The sequence below is a fragment of the Crocodylus porosus genome, unplaced genomic scaffold (genome assembly GCF_001723895.1).
Source record: "Crocodylus porosus isolate Cpor-Errol unplaced genomic scaffold, CroPor_comp1, whole genome shotgun sequence".
NCBI lineage: Eukaryota > Metazoa > Chordata > Crocodylia > Crocodylidae > Crocodylus > Crocodylus porosus.
This window is the reverse complement of record NW_017728915.1, coordinates 2,218,070-2,235,057: the sequence shown is the minus strand read 5'-3', so window position 1 is coordinate 2,235,057 and position 16,988 is coordinate 2,218,070. Positions and strand designations below refer to the sequence as shown.

The following is a 16,988-nucleotide window of genomic DNA, read 5'->3' as shown; positions in this document are numbered from 1 at the left end:
ATAACAAAGTTATACTTGGTATTCAGAAGTATCCTAGAAAAGATGATGCAACACTGAACTTCCTTGGTTAGTAGAGTCCCACTGAAATTAGTGACTAAGGACCTGCATTTAGCCATTGCCCACTAGCATTCATGTTCCATGGGGGCAGGAGTACGCCAAATGCACAAAATTTAGTACAACAGAAGTCTACAAAGCAATGTTCTCAGCCAATCCACAGTGCCAAACCTAAACTTCCATTTGCTTCTTTCCCACTTTAAACAGGAATGTTGGCTTCATTCCCACTGCCTAAGAGTGCTAAAATACATTACAAATACCTTGGTTTGCTATTATGATTCCCACATCAGCAACTGTGATAGCTGCCACATGAAAGTTGTTCCAGCCCCAGTGGGAAAGAGGGGTGGCTGACTGACTACATATCAGATTGGCAGGGTGTTCAGAACAGTCCTTCTCATTGAGTTTGGCCCACTATGAAGTTTGAACTCTGTGTACTAAACCATTCCATCTAGACTTCCTTCCATATAGCAAGTGGGGTTTCTGTGGAAGGACACCCCCTTCCACATCATGCAAAGATGGTGCCATGCACAACACTATTGCTGTCTGGCAGATAGAGGTGCTTGAACATCTGCTGTTTCTTAATGGTTTTCTAGATTTTTAAACACCATTAGGGGAACACAAAGGCTGTGCAATGAAGTAAGCAGAACAAGACAATACTGAGGTTGCTCATGCAAACTTACTTTTTCCCCCCTCACACATATGCATATCCAGACTATTATGATCACACTGCCCTTCTATAGGATCCCCGCCTCATTCAGTGCACAGGATGGGAAGTGCTCAGTGTTCAACACTTAAATCACCTCACAATGCACAGCATTCATGCACTTCTCTGAATGGGGACCCCATGACTCAGACCATAGTTTTTCAGTGCCTCTCAAGAGACGTTATGAATTAAATGTATCCTCACAGCACCCTGTGAAGCAGGAAAGTATTATCCCTATTTACAGATGGCAGAGAAGCACAGAAGGATTAAGTGTCTTGCTAAGGCTCAAGAGAAGCTTGAAGCATCTCCTAAGACTCAGTGCTTTGCTTTATCCACAAGATTATCCCCCCCATTCTTGCAGACTACTTCCTGCCTTGTTCACTACACAGTCCACCTTCTGCACTTGCAGAATACTCAGAACTTCAACTTCATTCATTGTCTGATCTGGCACCCAATAAGACCATATGCTGCAGAAAAAGAATGTGATCAATTTATCATACTAATCCAAATACTTGCAGGGCAAAGTTAAAGTAAAATGGAAAATAAATTACATTGAAACTTCACAAATTGCTTCTTCAGTTCTCTAGGCTACACAGTTCTATTATTATCATCCCCCTCTTACATGGAAGTCTTTCCATGCCTCTAAGCTTTTTTGTTCCTCTTTGTTTCTCCTATGCAATTTTTTAAATAAAGTGTTAAGAACTGGACATGTTATCTGAGGAAAGAGATTACCAGTTATCTGCATAATGACATTATATGCTATTTGATTCTCAATGCTTTTCTTAATACATTGGCTTTATGACTGTCACTGCACTTGGAGCAAAAGTTTCCTCCAATGTGACAACAGTGACATCATGGATGGTCACAATTAATTTAGAATGTATCATGATGATCTTCTCCACAAGCAACATATCTACAATGTTGAGCTGGGTTAAGTGTTTCAGTTTTTTCAGAACTTCAACATGAAACAGACATGTCTGGACAATGTCATTTCTGCCCTATTAGACTAACCTCTGTGAAGAAGGGTATCTATGTTTAGTCACCTAAAAGCATGTGTTTTTAGTGCTCAAAATCATTGTTCCAGACATTTTTTTTTATAAACAGCACCATGTCAGTTATGTTGGCAAGAGAATACACCTACTGAAATCAAAGCAACAGAAAAGGATTTGACTGAACTGAGAAAAAGGCTGCTTTTATTTTACAAAAAATACACCATCCTATGAATTTTATATGCTCACAATAGTGAGGATTAACAACACTGGCTAACAGTCAGAAACAAGCATGCCCCTTTTTCATCCTCACTACTATACAAGTATCAAACTTGTTCTGAAAAAGCCACTACACATTGGCAGTGTGCTATACACTACACATTGCAAGTAAGCTATAACCACTACATTCATTTCACATGCAATTATATTCTCTCCCCCTAGATATAACAATAAGGAACATGTTAACAAGACCCACAGGCCTCCTTACCCTGTCCTCATGCAGCAGCGCCAGTATTTGGCTCCCCTCTTCACTGCTCTCCTCATTCTCATCTGGAATGAAGGGGCACCATATGATCCTCCGAAAGTTGTTCAACGGGGTACCGTCAGGTCGTTTAATGTTCACCAGGATCTCCTCTCTAATTATAATGTTAAGGAACTTGCACAGTTTGGGCTGTTAGTATAGTTTACCAATAATCTGCTCAAGTTGAGTCCTCTTTTGAAGTCTGAAGTTAATTAGCACTTTTTGGATCACTGAGATCCAAAGGAAAACCAGTTACAGGACTTTGATGATGTAAGTAGGGAGAGTGCTTTTTTCTGCTGCAAAGAGAAGCTGACAAGGATCTAGATGTCTTCTATATGTTTCACTTACTGTCTGCATAAGAATGGAATAGAAAAGTAAAACAGGGAAATATACCTAGGTTACACTTATACGCACACAAGTGGAGTGAAATTCTCAGCTGTTTAGGCTGGAAACTGAATTAGCTTTGGGCTGTGTTATTTCAGCTAGCACTGGGAAAAAGAGGCAATGGTAAGAGATGCAGGAAGGACATCCCAGCCAAGTGACACACTGGGGTGCAAGGGTTCTGTCCTGCCCTGCTTCATTATAGTAAAATGGCTTAACTCAGACATTTAAAGGATCATTGCCATGACCTACGAGGCAGTGCACTGCACCAGGCTGAGAAGTGCCCCAGGAAGCCCAGTAGGGCTAGAGACAACACTCTAAAAGGTAATCTTGCCTCCATCAGTGGAACATGAGCAAGTACCTCCAAGAGATCACGAGTGTTCTGTTTCAAAACAGGAGAGTGGAGGGCATTAGGGGGAATGCCTGCATGAGACTGGCTAGTCTAAAGGGTCATTTTTTAATTCAGTCAATGGGAGAATAAAACTAGAAAGACCATTTTTGCCTGCAGCAATAACCACAGGGTGGAGTTGGATCATTTAAAATTCTGGTTCTCTGCAGATGCTCATCATAGACACTAGTGAGATTGTAAAGGGCCAAGGCTTTATGGAGACACCTTCTCTAAACATTGACTGGAGACCGCTATTCTAAGTTACTGCATATAAAGGATAGGCTAGCAATTCAGGCCAACCTGGACAGGCTAGCAAGGTGGGCAGATGAAAACCTGATGACATTCAAACACAGAAATGCAAGGTGCTCCACAATGGGAGAAAAAGCACACATCATACTTTTAGGCTCAGCAGCGCTACACTCACTAGCACCACGACCAAAAGAGATGTGGGGGTCATGACTAGCCACAAGATGAACATGAGGCACCAATGCAATACTGAAGCCAGCAAAGCAAATAAAACTGCGGCTTGCGTCTACCGATGGATCTCAAGTAGACCAAGTCATCCTCCCTCTTTACTTGGCTTTGGTGAGGCTGCAGCTGGAGTACTGCATCCACTTCTCAGCTCCACACTTTAGACAGGACATTGAGAAGCTTGAGAAAGTCCAGAGGAGAGCCACTCACATAATTAGAGGTCAAAAGAACAGGCCTTATGAGGAGAGGCATGGGACTCTTCAGCCTGGAGAAACGAAGGCTCAGGTGGACTTGGTGGCGGTCTAGAAGTATATAAGGGGTGGGCATCAGGAACTGGGAGAACGTCTGTTCATCAGGGTACCCCAAGGGAAGACAAGATCTAATGGTTACAAACTGCTGGAAGACTATTTTAGACTGGACATGAGGAAAAAGTTCTTTACCATCCAAGTCTCCAGTCTGGAATAGACCTGCTGCAGAAGTGGTGCAAGCATCTACTCTGGATACCCTTAAGAAGCACTTGGATGCTTATCTTGCTGGCGTGATCTGACCCCAGCTGACTTCCTGCCATATGGGCAGGGGGTAGAACCCAGTGATCTCACAAGATCCTTTCCAGCCCTAATGTCTATGAAATCTATGAGGTTTGAATCAACTCTATTACCCATGATCTCTGCTCAACTGATTCACATTCATGTCAGCCACCACAGTAGCATAACCTTTAATGGAAGGAGTAAAACTATCCAGGCTCTTGTTTGCTAAGTGCTTGCTTGTTAAGCCCCTGAAGCCCAGCCTGATTTGCTACTACATTAATGTGTCATCACTGCACAAACACTGCCACAGAGCTGGCTTGATCAGATACTGGATTTTCCCATTAACCATGGCTAGGCGCCAGACAAAGAGGTTGCCAGCCTCATCCAGGCAGGCTAGCTGGTTGGAGTTGAGATGGGCGAAAGCCAAGTCTGCCACACCACCCGTGAATCCTTTCAGCAAGGTTCGCTCAGCTGTGCTGACACTCAGCACACGCACCATGGCGGAGCCATTAGTGGCACCTACAGAAAAGAATACAAAAGAGAAAAGTCACTGCCTGCCATCAGGAAGTTCTTCCATAGGCTCTTCTTTGATTCCAACAGTTTTCAACACTCATCCCTGCCAGCAGCCATTCTGGATAGCATGCTGACAGTCCCTGTCAGCATACAGCGTGGTACAGTACAGTACTTCATACCACATCACACTAAAACAGTCACCTTTGGTGGAGGGAAAAAAAGAGCCATTATGGCAATGAGATGGATTTGCCTGCCCTGTAAATACTTTGCTCAGTTTCCTGCATCTCCTATGATCTCTCAAGTAGCCAGCTGAATGTTATGCTCCCTCCCACACCAAGGTGACTTTGCTCTGATGCAGAAAGTTTGCTTTAGCTTATTTGGAAGGCAGTGACGTTAGGATTTGTATTAATGGGCAGAACTGTACCAACAGAAGTGTCCATAACCAACTTCAAGGGTTTATGCAGAACCTTAAATATTCACCCTAAGCTGGCAATTAGGAGAAGAGGCTTCCAACAATTCAGCAAATTCCAGTAGCATTAAGTAATTTTAAGTTTCAACTCAGTTTTTCAGAAATCTGGGATAAAGCTTCGCAGAAGCTTACAGAGTTACATCCTCTACTGGATGAAAGTAAAAAATTACATGCATTCATATAGCTAAGTGGGGCCAATGAAAAAGGAAATCAAATGCAAGATACACACTTGAACCCAGGAAATTTCCCACTTCCACCATCCAAACCACTAGGCCTCTCTAACAGATGTGCCTTACATTCTACTTCCAGCTCTCCACACTCACCTTGGTGGGAAAGGGCAGGCCAAACATAGCAATGGCCTCCGTTTCTGGGGCCACAAATTCTATTACATCCACATCTCAAAACAAAGACTTTAGGCATCTCAGAAATACCTACAACAGAGCAACCACACCTAACAAAAATAGATGGGAAGCAACAGATTCCTGACAACTATATTCTCTAGAGCAGGAGTTCCCAACATTTATGTGCCCAAGAGCACATTCGAATTTAAAAGAAAAAGCAGCGGGCACCATATGAATATTAAAGTATAGAATTTAGATCAATCTGATCATCTCATCCATTACCTAAAATTGCATTAGATCTGCAACTTCAAAATGCAGATTCCTTTTTCTTACAAAAATATTTGTTGGAATAATGATTTTTACCGATCGTAAAAATGCACACAAGCACCTGAATAAACTGGGGGTGGGGTGGGGGGGGGTGTGCTGCACCATGGCACCAACAAGCACCGTACAGGAAACCACTGCTGTAGAGGGAGAGTGCTAGGTGTTAGAGAGGGACAGCATGAAGGGAACCTCAGAGACCTCTGGTGAGGCAAGAGGAAGAAGGGCCTCTGTAGTTGATCAAGTGTGTCCAAAAACTGATTGCATTCAGGCTGGAAAACTTGAGCTTTATTAACAAGGTGCATCAGCTTCTTGCTCCAAAGGGAGCATTCTGCTCTGTACTTGCTTCATCTCTTCTGAAGCTTCTCTTAACCCCACAGCTGCTCTTAACATATGCAAATAAATCAGTCTTAAATAGTTTTGCACTCTCGTTACTCAGGGCCTATTTTTGTGCTTATCCATGGAGACGAGGTTTGTTTTCAATAGAAACATTAACTCTAGAGGAGAGATGAACTCTCAATAGGATGGAACCAGGTCCCTATGGAATCCCAGCTCCAACACGAAGTGGTCCCTGACTGCCTTATCAAAGCATCATTTCAAACAACCCCACTTGCAGAGCAAACAGGGGGTAGCAGAGTCTGGCGAGAGTGACTCCAAGGACAGGGCACCCCCAGCTGCAAACATGCCATATTTCTCTTCATGGTAGCTTCTCAATGCCCAGCCTCTAAAATGTTTATTCCCAAATCTGACTGAATCCTGTGGATTCAGTGAGGTATTCTGCAAGCCCCATTCCATTATCTCCTTCGTTCCCTGGTTCTGCTATTCTCTCTCTCTCTCTCTCTCTCTCTCTCAAAGGCCTGCTCTTCACCATTGCTCCTCCCACTATATTCAACCTTTCCCACTGGAGTTACATGCTTTCTCTTCAATAGTTGTATTCAATAGTTGTATTCTCTTCCACTCCAACCTACCAACCCCTTCTTTTAACACCAACACCCACACCTACTTCCAAGTCTACCTAACTTAAGCATCCCTAACATGAGCATGAGACATGGAATGTTCCAAAGAAAGTTGAAAGTATTCGCCCTAATAACAACTCAAACACAAGAGGAACCCAGCACAGACAGAACCTACAAAACAACAGAAGGATGCCTCACCTCGGATGGCATATGCCAGGTAAGAGTTTGAGACTGCTATCAGGTTTCCATAGTAGTATTTCTGCTCCCAATCATATCTGGCAACTGGTTGGATTTTTACCTGTGTGGAAGAAAGAAACACATAACCTGGAGAAGAATGAAAAAAGAAGGGATGAACAAACACCCTTCAGTGGGAAAGAGGCAGCACTGCAGAAACCAAATGGCCATTTCATAAGGAAATTTCAGACTGAATCCAGAAGAGTGTAGCCTAAACAGAGACTTTTAGAGAGCCCAAAGCAGCCATGCTCCTGAGGCTATGCATTGCAAACAAGAGTTATCATATTTACTCAAATACAGCATGGGGGACAGGGAAGACCTCATCTTATATATGAGTACCAGACTGGGGCAGGCAGCAACTCTGGCTTTGGCCCCAGGCTTGGGGCTGAAGCAACAGCCAAGTTGCCAGTAGAGGTGCACCGATACATCAGTCCAATATTGGATCAGCATCAATATAAAGAAAATTTACTATATCAGAAATCGACCACATCAGGCCAATAACTAGGCCAATAAATGGCCCGTGCATGCAAGCAGCCACAGTGCTGACAGGCGGCGAGGAGCACAGCCCTGCAGCTTGGAGAGCTGCCTCCAGCTGGTAAGTCTGATGAGGTGGAAGGGGAGTGGGGAAGAAAGGTACTGGGGGGACAGATCAAGAACCCTGTGGTAAGGGAGGAGTGGGGCTGGACTGGGGCAGGGGGTGGGCAAGAGCTGCCCAGAGGGCAGGGCAGGCACGGCATGGAGCTACAGCTCATCCAGGTGGCATGGGGCAGCTCCCGCTGCTGTGCGCCACTCAGCCAGGAGCCGCTGGTCCAGTGGCTCATCTGGCAGCTCCCGCCGCTCATCTTGGAGGGGAGTGGGGATTTATGGGGGGTAGGATGGGCCCGGGGCTATGCCAAGCTCATCCTGGTGGGGCAGGGCTGCACTGGGAAGGGACTACAGCAAATTTATGGCGGCAGCACCCCCTCCCCAGCACAGCCCTGCCTTGCCCTGCCAGAAAGAGCTTGGTGCAGCCCTGGCCCCAGCCAGCCCCACACAGATCTGGGGGCACCCCCCACCCTGTCCTCTTGGATGAGTGGCACAAGCAGCAGCGGGAGCTGCCGGATGAGCAGGCGAGCGCCAGACAAGCTGCCAGAATAATGGCGCCTGGCCAAGCGGCACACAGCAGCGAGAGCCACCCTCCCCTCCCCACATCCCCCTGATGAACCATGGTGACTCTGTGCCATGGCCACCCTGCTGCAGCTGGGCAGAGCTTGCCCCAACCCCACACCCTCCCTCACCGCAGAGGCCTTGATCTGCCCCTGTGCAGCTCCTTCCCTCCCCCTTCCAGCAAACCAGACTTACCAGCTGGACGCAGCTCTCCATGATGCCATGAAAAGCATGGCTATTGGAAATCAGATTGCTATCAGTTGCAAAATTAGTTATCCGCATCGGCCACAAAAATCTCTATCAGTGCACCACTAGTTGCCAGTTGCCCCAAGCCAGAATGGCTCACTTGGGAGGTGAGGGGGTATGCAGTTGTGGGGAGCACAAGGGAGACTATATGGCAGGGGTGGGGGACCCTGCACCCTGCCTCCCTATTCCTTGCCCCCCCTCCATGCCTATGTCTGCCCTTCTCACCCCTTGCTCCCCTCCCCCATCTTACTTTCGGCTGTGGCTCCAGTCCTCCAGCCCCAACCTTGCCTAGCTGGGAGCTACCTCCACTTCTCCCTGGCCCCGCTGGGCTGGGGTTTGGGTCAGGGTCATACATCTGCTGCCCAGAGAACAGAGCTGCAGCAGGAGGTAAGGAAGGGTGGCACACAAGGAAGAAGTGGCAGCCAGGCACAAGCACAAAGGGGCAGAGAGGACACATGATAGGGTGGCAGACACAGGCATGTTGGGGGAGACAAGAGGCAGGGGCAAGGGTCTACTCCTTGCCCCCTCCCCCACCACTACTTTCCACAGAAGTAGCGTGCACCAGGGGGGGGGAATGAATTTAAGATGAATGTCTATTAATTAGACTCCAAGTCCCAGAATACTAGAAGTAGGGGGGATACCTGCTGAAATTAGTAGGTGACATGTTTAATACTAATAATGGAAAATACGTAAAGCAATGTGCAGTTAACTTGTGGAATTAACTGCCACAGGTGGTGGTGGGTATTAATGGGTATTGAACAGAATGGTTGGTGGTGTTTTCTCTGGCATCTCTAACCCAATACATGGTAGACACCAGGGAAGGTTTTGAAAAGGAGATGCATCATTCTAGAGATATCTGATTCAGTGCTCTCCTCCAGCATCCACTTCTGCCACTCATGAATGGAGAAAAAATACTGGGCTAGATGGACCATTGGTCTGACTCAGTGTGGAACTTCTGATGTTCTTATATTTATAATTGTCCATGTACTGAATCTAAATATTGGGGGGGTCCTCTTAAATTCAATGTAATCTTAGATTCAGGTAAAAAAGGTACTATCAGGTACTGCTGAATAATACTACTGGCTCATCTACCATGGGACAATGCTAGCAAAGAGACTGAAGGGAAGTCTAGGACTCCAGCAACAGTCCATGGAAAGGGTATTTGAGATAAAAGTGCCTATTCGGTCTATGGCATGAGGCAACTGACCTACATTTAAATACTGCCAGTAGGGAATCTGGGAGCAGTTGAGACAGAGGCCTGGCCTAACGTACTAAAGGTTATCTCTGTGGTAGATGCAGAGAAAGGAACTGAAAAGTACTATGAATATCAAGATAGCAAAGTACCATGCTTTCCATCTGTGACTGCCCAGCAGACCATGCTGCCAAACGGGTAAAATGGTGATCCACACTTTTATGGCCATGAACCTCTACAATTAATACTAAAAATAAATCTCCAACTCTTATTTAGGAATGTAGCCACAAGCTCTGGAAAAATTCCAATTGGTCAAAATATAACAACTCATCTGCAGAGTGATTCAAGTTGAACACATCTGGTGCTCTGTTCCCTGCTCAGCATAGAAGCTACTTAACAGCACTGTGCTGCTGCTTTACCTATAGCAGGTTAGGGTGTTATGTGTTGTTTTGTGTCAGGGTTGATAGCATAATTTTGCTAAGTGGCTAGACAATGGATTTGTATATGATGGTTTAGATTGGGACGATCCTGCCTCAGGCAAGGGGCTGGACTCGATGACCTCTCAAGGTCTTTTCCAGCCCTACTTCTGCGCAACCATGCTAACCAGAGCCCTCAGTGGACCTGGTCAGACCTACAGCTTAGGTCACTTCTCCCTTCATGGCCATGACCTCCCTTTGGAGCAAGGAAACCACTGACTAACAGGAAGTGCAGGGAAGGGAATTTTCACAGAAGCTGCACCTAGACCAGTGGTTTTCAACTTTTTTCCATTTGCAGACCCTTAAAAATTTTTGAATGGGGGCATGAGCCCCTTTGTAAATTTTGAATAGAGGTGCAGACCCCTTTGAATTTTAAGTATGGGTATTCACATACTTTTAATTGATTATAGTCATCTTTTGCAGATCACTTAGATATAGTCTGAGGACACCTAGGGGTTAAAAACCACTGTCCTAGACCATGGAGCTCACTGCTGCAAAAAAATGAGTTACATGCCCAAAATCCATCTCTGATTCACCATTCTCTCAATAGGTTCCTCAACACACCCCCCCCGCCATAATTAAGGAAGATGTTACCCTTTGACAAACTGGGAAGGAAGCAGTTATTTTCATTTTTAAAACCTTAAGAGGTACTCGGGTGTTACAGTGATGGGCTTAGACCTGTGGTTCTCAAACTTTTTAGACTCAAGCAAAACCTTTGCAAAATGCCAGCTCTCATCTTTCGCTGAGACTTTATGAGTACAGAAAAACAACAGAACAATTCTCTGGTTTCAGAAAACCCAAAAGATTACATGTCCAAATATTTTTGACACAATGGATTCCTATTTGAAATCTCTGGTTTATCTTGTAAATCATGTGCAAGTCTTTGCACACCCAACAGCACTAATGTTGCATGGCATCCCTAAAAGCAGTGGTGGGCTCTTATTTTGACTGGAGGGCCACTTAATGAGTTTTAGCGTCCTCTTGCAGGCCATCTCTCTTCCCTTCCCCCACTCTCCCCTGCCCTAGAGCTGTAGTACACCCTGATCCCCTCTCTGTCACCCTCCGTCTCTCCCCACACCATGCCCTGATCCCCATTCCTAACTTGAAACCTGCCAGCTGTGTCCACTGCGTACACCACCACCTGCCTGGCATAACATAAGCAGCCCCAGGTGGGCGCTGGCAACAGCTGTGGAAGGGCCCAGCAGGTGGAGATTGGGGGTGTCCAACGAGGTCCACAAGTGATGCTGCTGTGGTGGAAGCGCTAGGTGGAAACAGGCTTGCCTACCCACCTGGTACAGTGGAAATAGTCTAGCCCACTTGTCCACATGGTGGTTGGAGCCACCAGTGGGTGGACCAGATCCCCTAAGTTGGTGGCTGTTGTCCCACAGGCCAGATCAATCAGTTGGTGATCCAGATCTGGCCCATGGACTGTATTGTGTCCACCCCTGGCTAACAGCATCTCACAGCACCCTAATCAAGAATCACTGGCTTACATTGACCAGACAGAGGCACACTTCCCCTTTACCTTGTTGCTCCCTCTGGCCTTACTGGTGATGCTAGAATCACTACTGGCTACTATCTCCACATCTTTTGCTGATATCACGAGGCAGGTAGAGCTGTCATCTCCAGAAAGGCAGCTTTGAAGAAAAATAGAGTTAGTCACACATCAGCCTTCTTGAGTGAAGAGAGTGACACTGCACAAGTGTCATAAAAAACAGTTTTAAACTGCAACTCAGTGATACTTGCATTACTCTTCTATGTCCAAATTCAGCATTAGTATACCATGCAGAAAGGTCTAGTTTCTTCAGCTTAAAATCTCTCATAGGTTTCTCACACCCAAGTTATCCACCCTTCTGCGTTCAAGTTGTAAGATTCCTCACAGTTGGTCTGGGCCACAGTCCAAATACCACCCAAAAAATGCAGCTGGTCTAAGACCAAACATATGCTGTCACTGGAATAAGCGAAACGTGCTGTTAAGCACTTCCCCCAATAGCGCCTCTCAGGAACATGCTAAACAACTGATCTTCAGAGAAGCCAAATTGCAGGCATCTTCATGCGACTAGCTTAATGCAGAGAAGAGCAGTCACGCAAAGACAAAGAGGATTGCACTGAATAGATCAGTGCTCTAATCCTATACAGGAATACCTGGGTTGCTATGCCATCACTCATGCCTTGTAATAGAAAGTAAGTAAAAACATTACCTGCAGTGTCACCGCCAAACCTTTGTATAGTGTCAAAGGCACACCTAATTATGTATACCACTCAGCAGGGTAGTAACTTACCTTGGGATCAGTTCTTCTGCTAGGTGCTACCTGAAGACAAACTGCCTACGGAATGTATAGGGCATGTCTACACTCCATAGCATGGTGCAAGAGAAATCAGACCTAACCAAAGACCTGAAAGCAGTCCAGTTATAACGGCACAGAGCTCCATGCATGTTCATTTTCCCACTTGAGAAATGAGCACATGTGAAGCTCTACACTATCTCAGCTAGACTGCTTCCTATGACCAGCCTAAATCAGGCATCTCTACATTGCTCTATAACATGCAGCACAAACATTACTTGAAGTGACAGAAGTATGGGGATAGGTGAATTGCAGTGTACACAAGTCTCCATACACAGCTCTACCAACACATATCAATTGCAGTACCTGCTGCTATATGCATCCTTAGTTCTGCTGATTTTTTTTCAAATCCCAATTTGCAGAATATCTTTCTTTTTTTTTTTTTTTTTTTATTTCAGAGCTGCTTCCCCCTCTCTTACACAGTTCCACCAGGGCTCCTTAACCCTTGAACAGCAGAGATGCTGCACATTGGACCTAGGGCGCTTTATAGTCATATCTGCCTCAGAGATATTCCTCACAATCCAATATAAATGTAGGCACCGGCCTTTGGAAGAGAAAAATATTTTTGCTGAATTGCTATAAAATATAAACTGTATTTTCACAGCTTCTCATTATATCCGTCTCACCAGAACCAAGATTTGACAGAGCTTCCCATTTGTTCTCAGGCATCCCTGCAAAATGCTGTTAGCTAAAGCTATATTATCTTTAGGCTGTTATGTTAAGCATGGTATATGTTTGGGTATCTATTTAACTCAGATATGTATAAAGATGTTGTTTATTGCACTATACTAAATCATGAAATGAAATCTTCCAATATTCAAACACATTGTTTTCAAAATATTTGTTATAATCGGGTTTTTTTCTTTTGTACCAGACAAGCATGATGAATCTTGCACTTTTATGCTTCCACTAGCAAAATGCTCATCAAGAATGATGGGGTGTGGGGACGGCAGGGACAGAGGACTGTGTTCAGCTCCCTCCCCCCTCAACCCTGCCTCAGGTCATGGTTGCTCCCTACTTCCCCCCTGCCACTTTGGGCCAGGGCTGAGGCCATTGTCCCCCCCCCGCCCCCCACAACGCTTCAGGCTAGGGCCAGAGCCTGGGCCACTCTGCCCTCCCCGCCGCTGCTTAGGGCTGGAGCTGCTCCTCACCTCCCCCCCGCTGCTCCAGGCCAGGGCCAGAGCCGCCAAGGCCCAGAGCAGTGGTGGCTACGGTGGGGTGCAGCCACCAGTCAAACTCCCCCCCATCTTCCCACTCCCCTCCCTCCCTGCCTTTCTCTGCAGGCTGTTGTTGGAAGGGGGAGTGCCCCAGTCCCTGGCTGCAAGACGCAGGCGGGGAGGGGGCGAGGCCAGCATCACTGGCCTCACTCCCTCCCCACCCCGATGCGTGCCCTCTGTCATGGCAGCACTCCACTCCCTGTCATCCCCCTCTGCCTCCAAGGAACAGAGCGGCAGGGAGCAAAGCCAGCAAAGCTGGCCTGGCCCCCCCTGCTCTGGCCCCTCAGTCTCTGCTATCTCCACGGTGCTCCACCACGTGCTGAGGCAACCAATCAGAGTATGAATAAAGCGTTATGGACAGACAGACTAAGGCTTTTATAATATTAAAAATTTTAAGAACTGCCATATAGCCTTAAGAAAGCGTATGCATGGGACTTTGGGATTCTTACCGGTTGAGGTAAAAGCAAATGGAGGTTTGCTGAATTGTATAGTTATATGGGGATTAAAACTGGAGATGCATTAACCAATATGCTGAGCTTGCTCCATTTTAGTTTCTGCAGCAGTACCACAGGCTAAGGATTGCTAACAGCCTTCATAGGCTTAATCAATAAACTAACTGAGCTGTATCAGACTGGTCTTTTGGGCATTTCCACATATTAGAAATGACTAATGGTGAACAACTTACATGACTTGCTTCTCCTGCAGGGTTCCCAGAGGAACACTGCGGTGCATTGACTTAGCCAATGAAGCTCCATCTCCAGTTGTGATGGGGTCTGGCACCAGCAGCCCGTTCAGGTCCCCATTGTATGAATTGGATGGTCGCTGATTTTCATTCACTGAACCTAAGGACAAGCATGAACAGCATGCACAAGAGTCAGCCTTGGAAGTGATGCAGTACAGTGCAAAATACCTTTTACCTGGATGATCTCCTTAGGTTTCACCACCTTATTGGGAATATATTGACCTGTCCAAGCGAGGTAAGAGACAATGAACCCAGAGTAACAAGCATCTCTGTGGATAGGTGTGGAGCTATAGCTTTTCCTCCATCGGACTAACTCTTCTCAGGAAAGAAACAAAGAGAAGGGAACAGACACGAACAGGAAATCCTTATTTAAGAACTGAAAAACCCAAATTAGTGGCATCACCACCTGACCCGCAGGCCAGGACTAGGCAGCCTGAGCCACTCATCCAGCTTCAGAACAAAACACTTTTCAGACATTGAGCTTTTTAGTCCTTATGGCCAAAGAAGAAACCTTCTAAAAGGGAGGCAGCTAATTCTGGGGGTGGCAAATTCTTCAAGTCTGCAGACAGTCTGAAACAGCATATATGAACAAACCTATTCAAAATCAGCTGCCCAAGTTTGATTCCTACTTACACAACCAAATTCTGAAAATCTGGCTTGCAAGTACACTGCTGTGGATCTAGTACTTGTACGTGAATGCAGTTACTGTGGCTGTGTGCATGTACATTAACTAGTAAGCACACAGCATCATTGGGTTAGAAAGGATCTCAAGGGTCATCTGGTCCAATTTACTAAACATATGCAGGAACACTATGCCTGAAGTTCTGTATACACACCTGGTATACCAGAGCAAAGGTTTCATAGTTTCATAGTAGGTAGGGTCGGAAGAGACCTGAGCAGATCATCAAGTCCGACCCCCGCCATGGCAGGAAAGAGTACTGGGGTCAAATGACCTCGGCAAGGTGTTCATCCAGCCTCCTCTTAAAGACCGCCAGGGTAGGAGCCAGCACCACTTCTCTTGGAAGTTGGTTCCAGACCCTAGCCGCCCTGACAGTGAAGTAGCGCCTCTTGATGTCTAGTCTGAATCTACCCTCTGCCAGCTTGTGACCGTTATTTCTAGTCACTCCTGGTAGTGTTTGGGGGAAGGGGGACTCCCCCAATGCCTGCTGGTCTCCTCTGACTAGTTTGTAAATGGCCACTAGATTCCCCCCCCTTGTGGAGGCTGAACAGGTTCAGGTCCCGTAACCTCTCCTCGTAGGGCCTGCCCTGCTGCCCCCGATCATGCGAGTGGCCCTCCGCTGGACCCTCTCCATGTTGTCCACACCCCTCCTGAAGTGCAGCGCCCAGAACTGGATGCAGTGCCACCTGGTCAGGCCACAGCTGGAGTAATGGGCCTGCCAGAGTTCTCCTTTTTTTTTTTTTTTTTTGTGTTTGCTAGCCATAAGGATTGTACTGCACGTGCAAAGGTGCAAGCTTCTCAATAACATGACTGGCATCTGTGTTTCAACCATGAATATATATTCTATCCCCTACTCTGGAATCCTGTTCCTGGGATTCTTGCCCTTCAAATCACTGAACCCCATTCACCCGCTGGAATTTAATTACCATGTCTGCTAGCAGCTTTCAAAAGGAGATTGATGCTAAAAGGTATCAGAGACATTTCCATGCCAAAGACAATGGATGTCAAACAGAAATGAGAACCAAAACTCACTGCACTCAAGCGGCACTGTACATAACAGGAAATCACATATCTCAGCACAATTTCTTTACTATGGTTGTGAAATTTTCACCAGTCCAGAAAACTGAAATTTGATTTCTTGTTGCCCTAGAAACAACTGCTTGCAAGGTCTTGTGAAATGCCTGCTATTGTGACCGGAAGGTTAATGCGCCTATGCTACTGGCCAGTTCAAGAAACCCAGATATAACTCTGACTGCAAAAAAACAAAACAGAACAAATCCTCTAAAAGCCAGACAAGCTTTCAGGTACAAAACAGGTTAGTTAAGTGCTTCAAGTCAGCAGGGAATGCAGTTAAAGTTGCTATCAGCAGCAGTAACTGCTATTACTCATTCTCTAGAAGATTTATGATTCCTTTTAAGAAAAGGAGCTAAATCAGTTAACATGCCTATTTAGCATGCAAGGAGAGAACTAGGATATCCCAATTAAGACGCTACCTAGGCACATCACTAGCAGGCCAAAGCCTGAAGCTAATGAACAGACAGCAACTGCATTCATCCACTAGGAAGAGACTACCAGTCACCAAAGGCAAAACCCATTACTGTGGGATGACCACTGAACTCATTACTATGGGATAAGGACAGTTTCCATTGCACTGATCCTGAACCATGTGCTTCCCCAACAGCAGCATGAAAGTGAAGCAATTGTGGCTAGTTTTATTCATCTGAAAATGGGTGGCTCCACCAGAAGATCATCCTGTGCAGCACAGGCATGACCTTCTGCTGTAGTAAGAAATGCCTTGAAAGAGAGAAGTTCTTGCTCTCTCAGCCCCCAGTGAATGTGCTTCTGTTGCCGCCTACAGATCAAAGATGTGACTCTCATGGAAAGGGGAAATAAAAATCAATATGCACAAATGGGGGCCAGGGCTGGTTGGCTTAAGGACCCCCATGGCAATTCTCCCCCAAGCATTGCCAGGAGTGACCAGGAATAACGGTCACAAGCTGGCAGAGAGTAGATTTAGGCTAGACATCAGGAGGCGCTACTTCACAGTCAGGGCGGCTAGGATCTGGAACCAACTTCCA

General features: G+C 46.1%; 1 protein-coding gene across 2 annotated transcripts in view; it reads right to left on the bottom strand.

Moving 5' to 3' along the window:
• Positions 1-16,988, bottom strand: part of EDC4 (enhancer of mRNA decapping 4) — a 63,894-nt gene that overhangs the window by 41,704 nt on the left and 5,202 nt on the right. For both annotated transcript variants that reach the window (XM_019535524.1, XM_019535526.1), the window contains exons 2-6: positions 14,175-14,331; positions 11,453-11,564; positions 6,832-6,931; positions 4,363-4,552; positions 2,234-2,381 (exon numbers count right to left, since the gene is read on the bottom strand). In XM_019535524.1, coding sequence (XP_019391069.1) covers positions 2,234-2,381; positions 4,363-4,552; positions 6,832-6,931; positions 11,453-11,564; positions 14,175-14,331 — 707 coding nt within the window. The remainder of the gene's footprint in view (positions 1-2,233; positions 2,382-4,362; positions 4,553-6,831; positions 6,932-11,452; positions 11,565-14,174; positions 14,332-16,988) is intronic.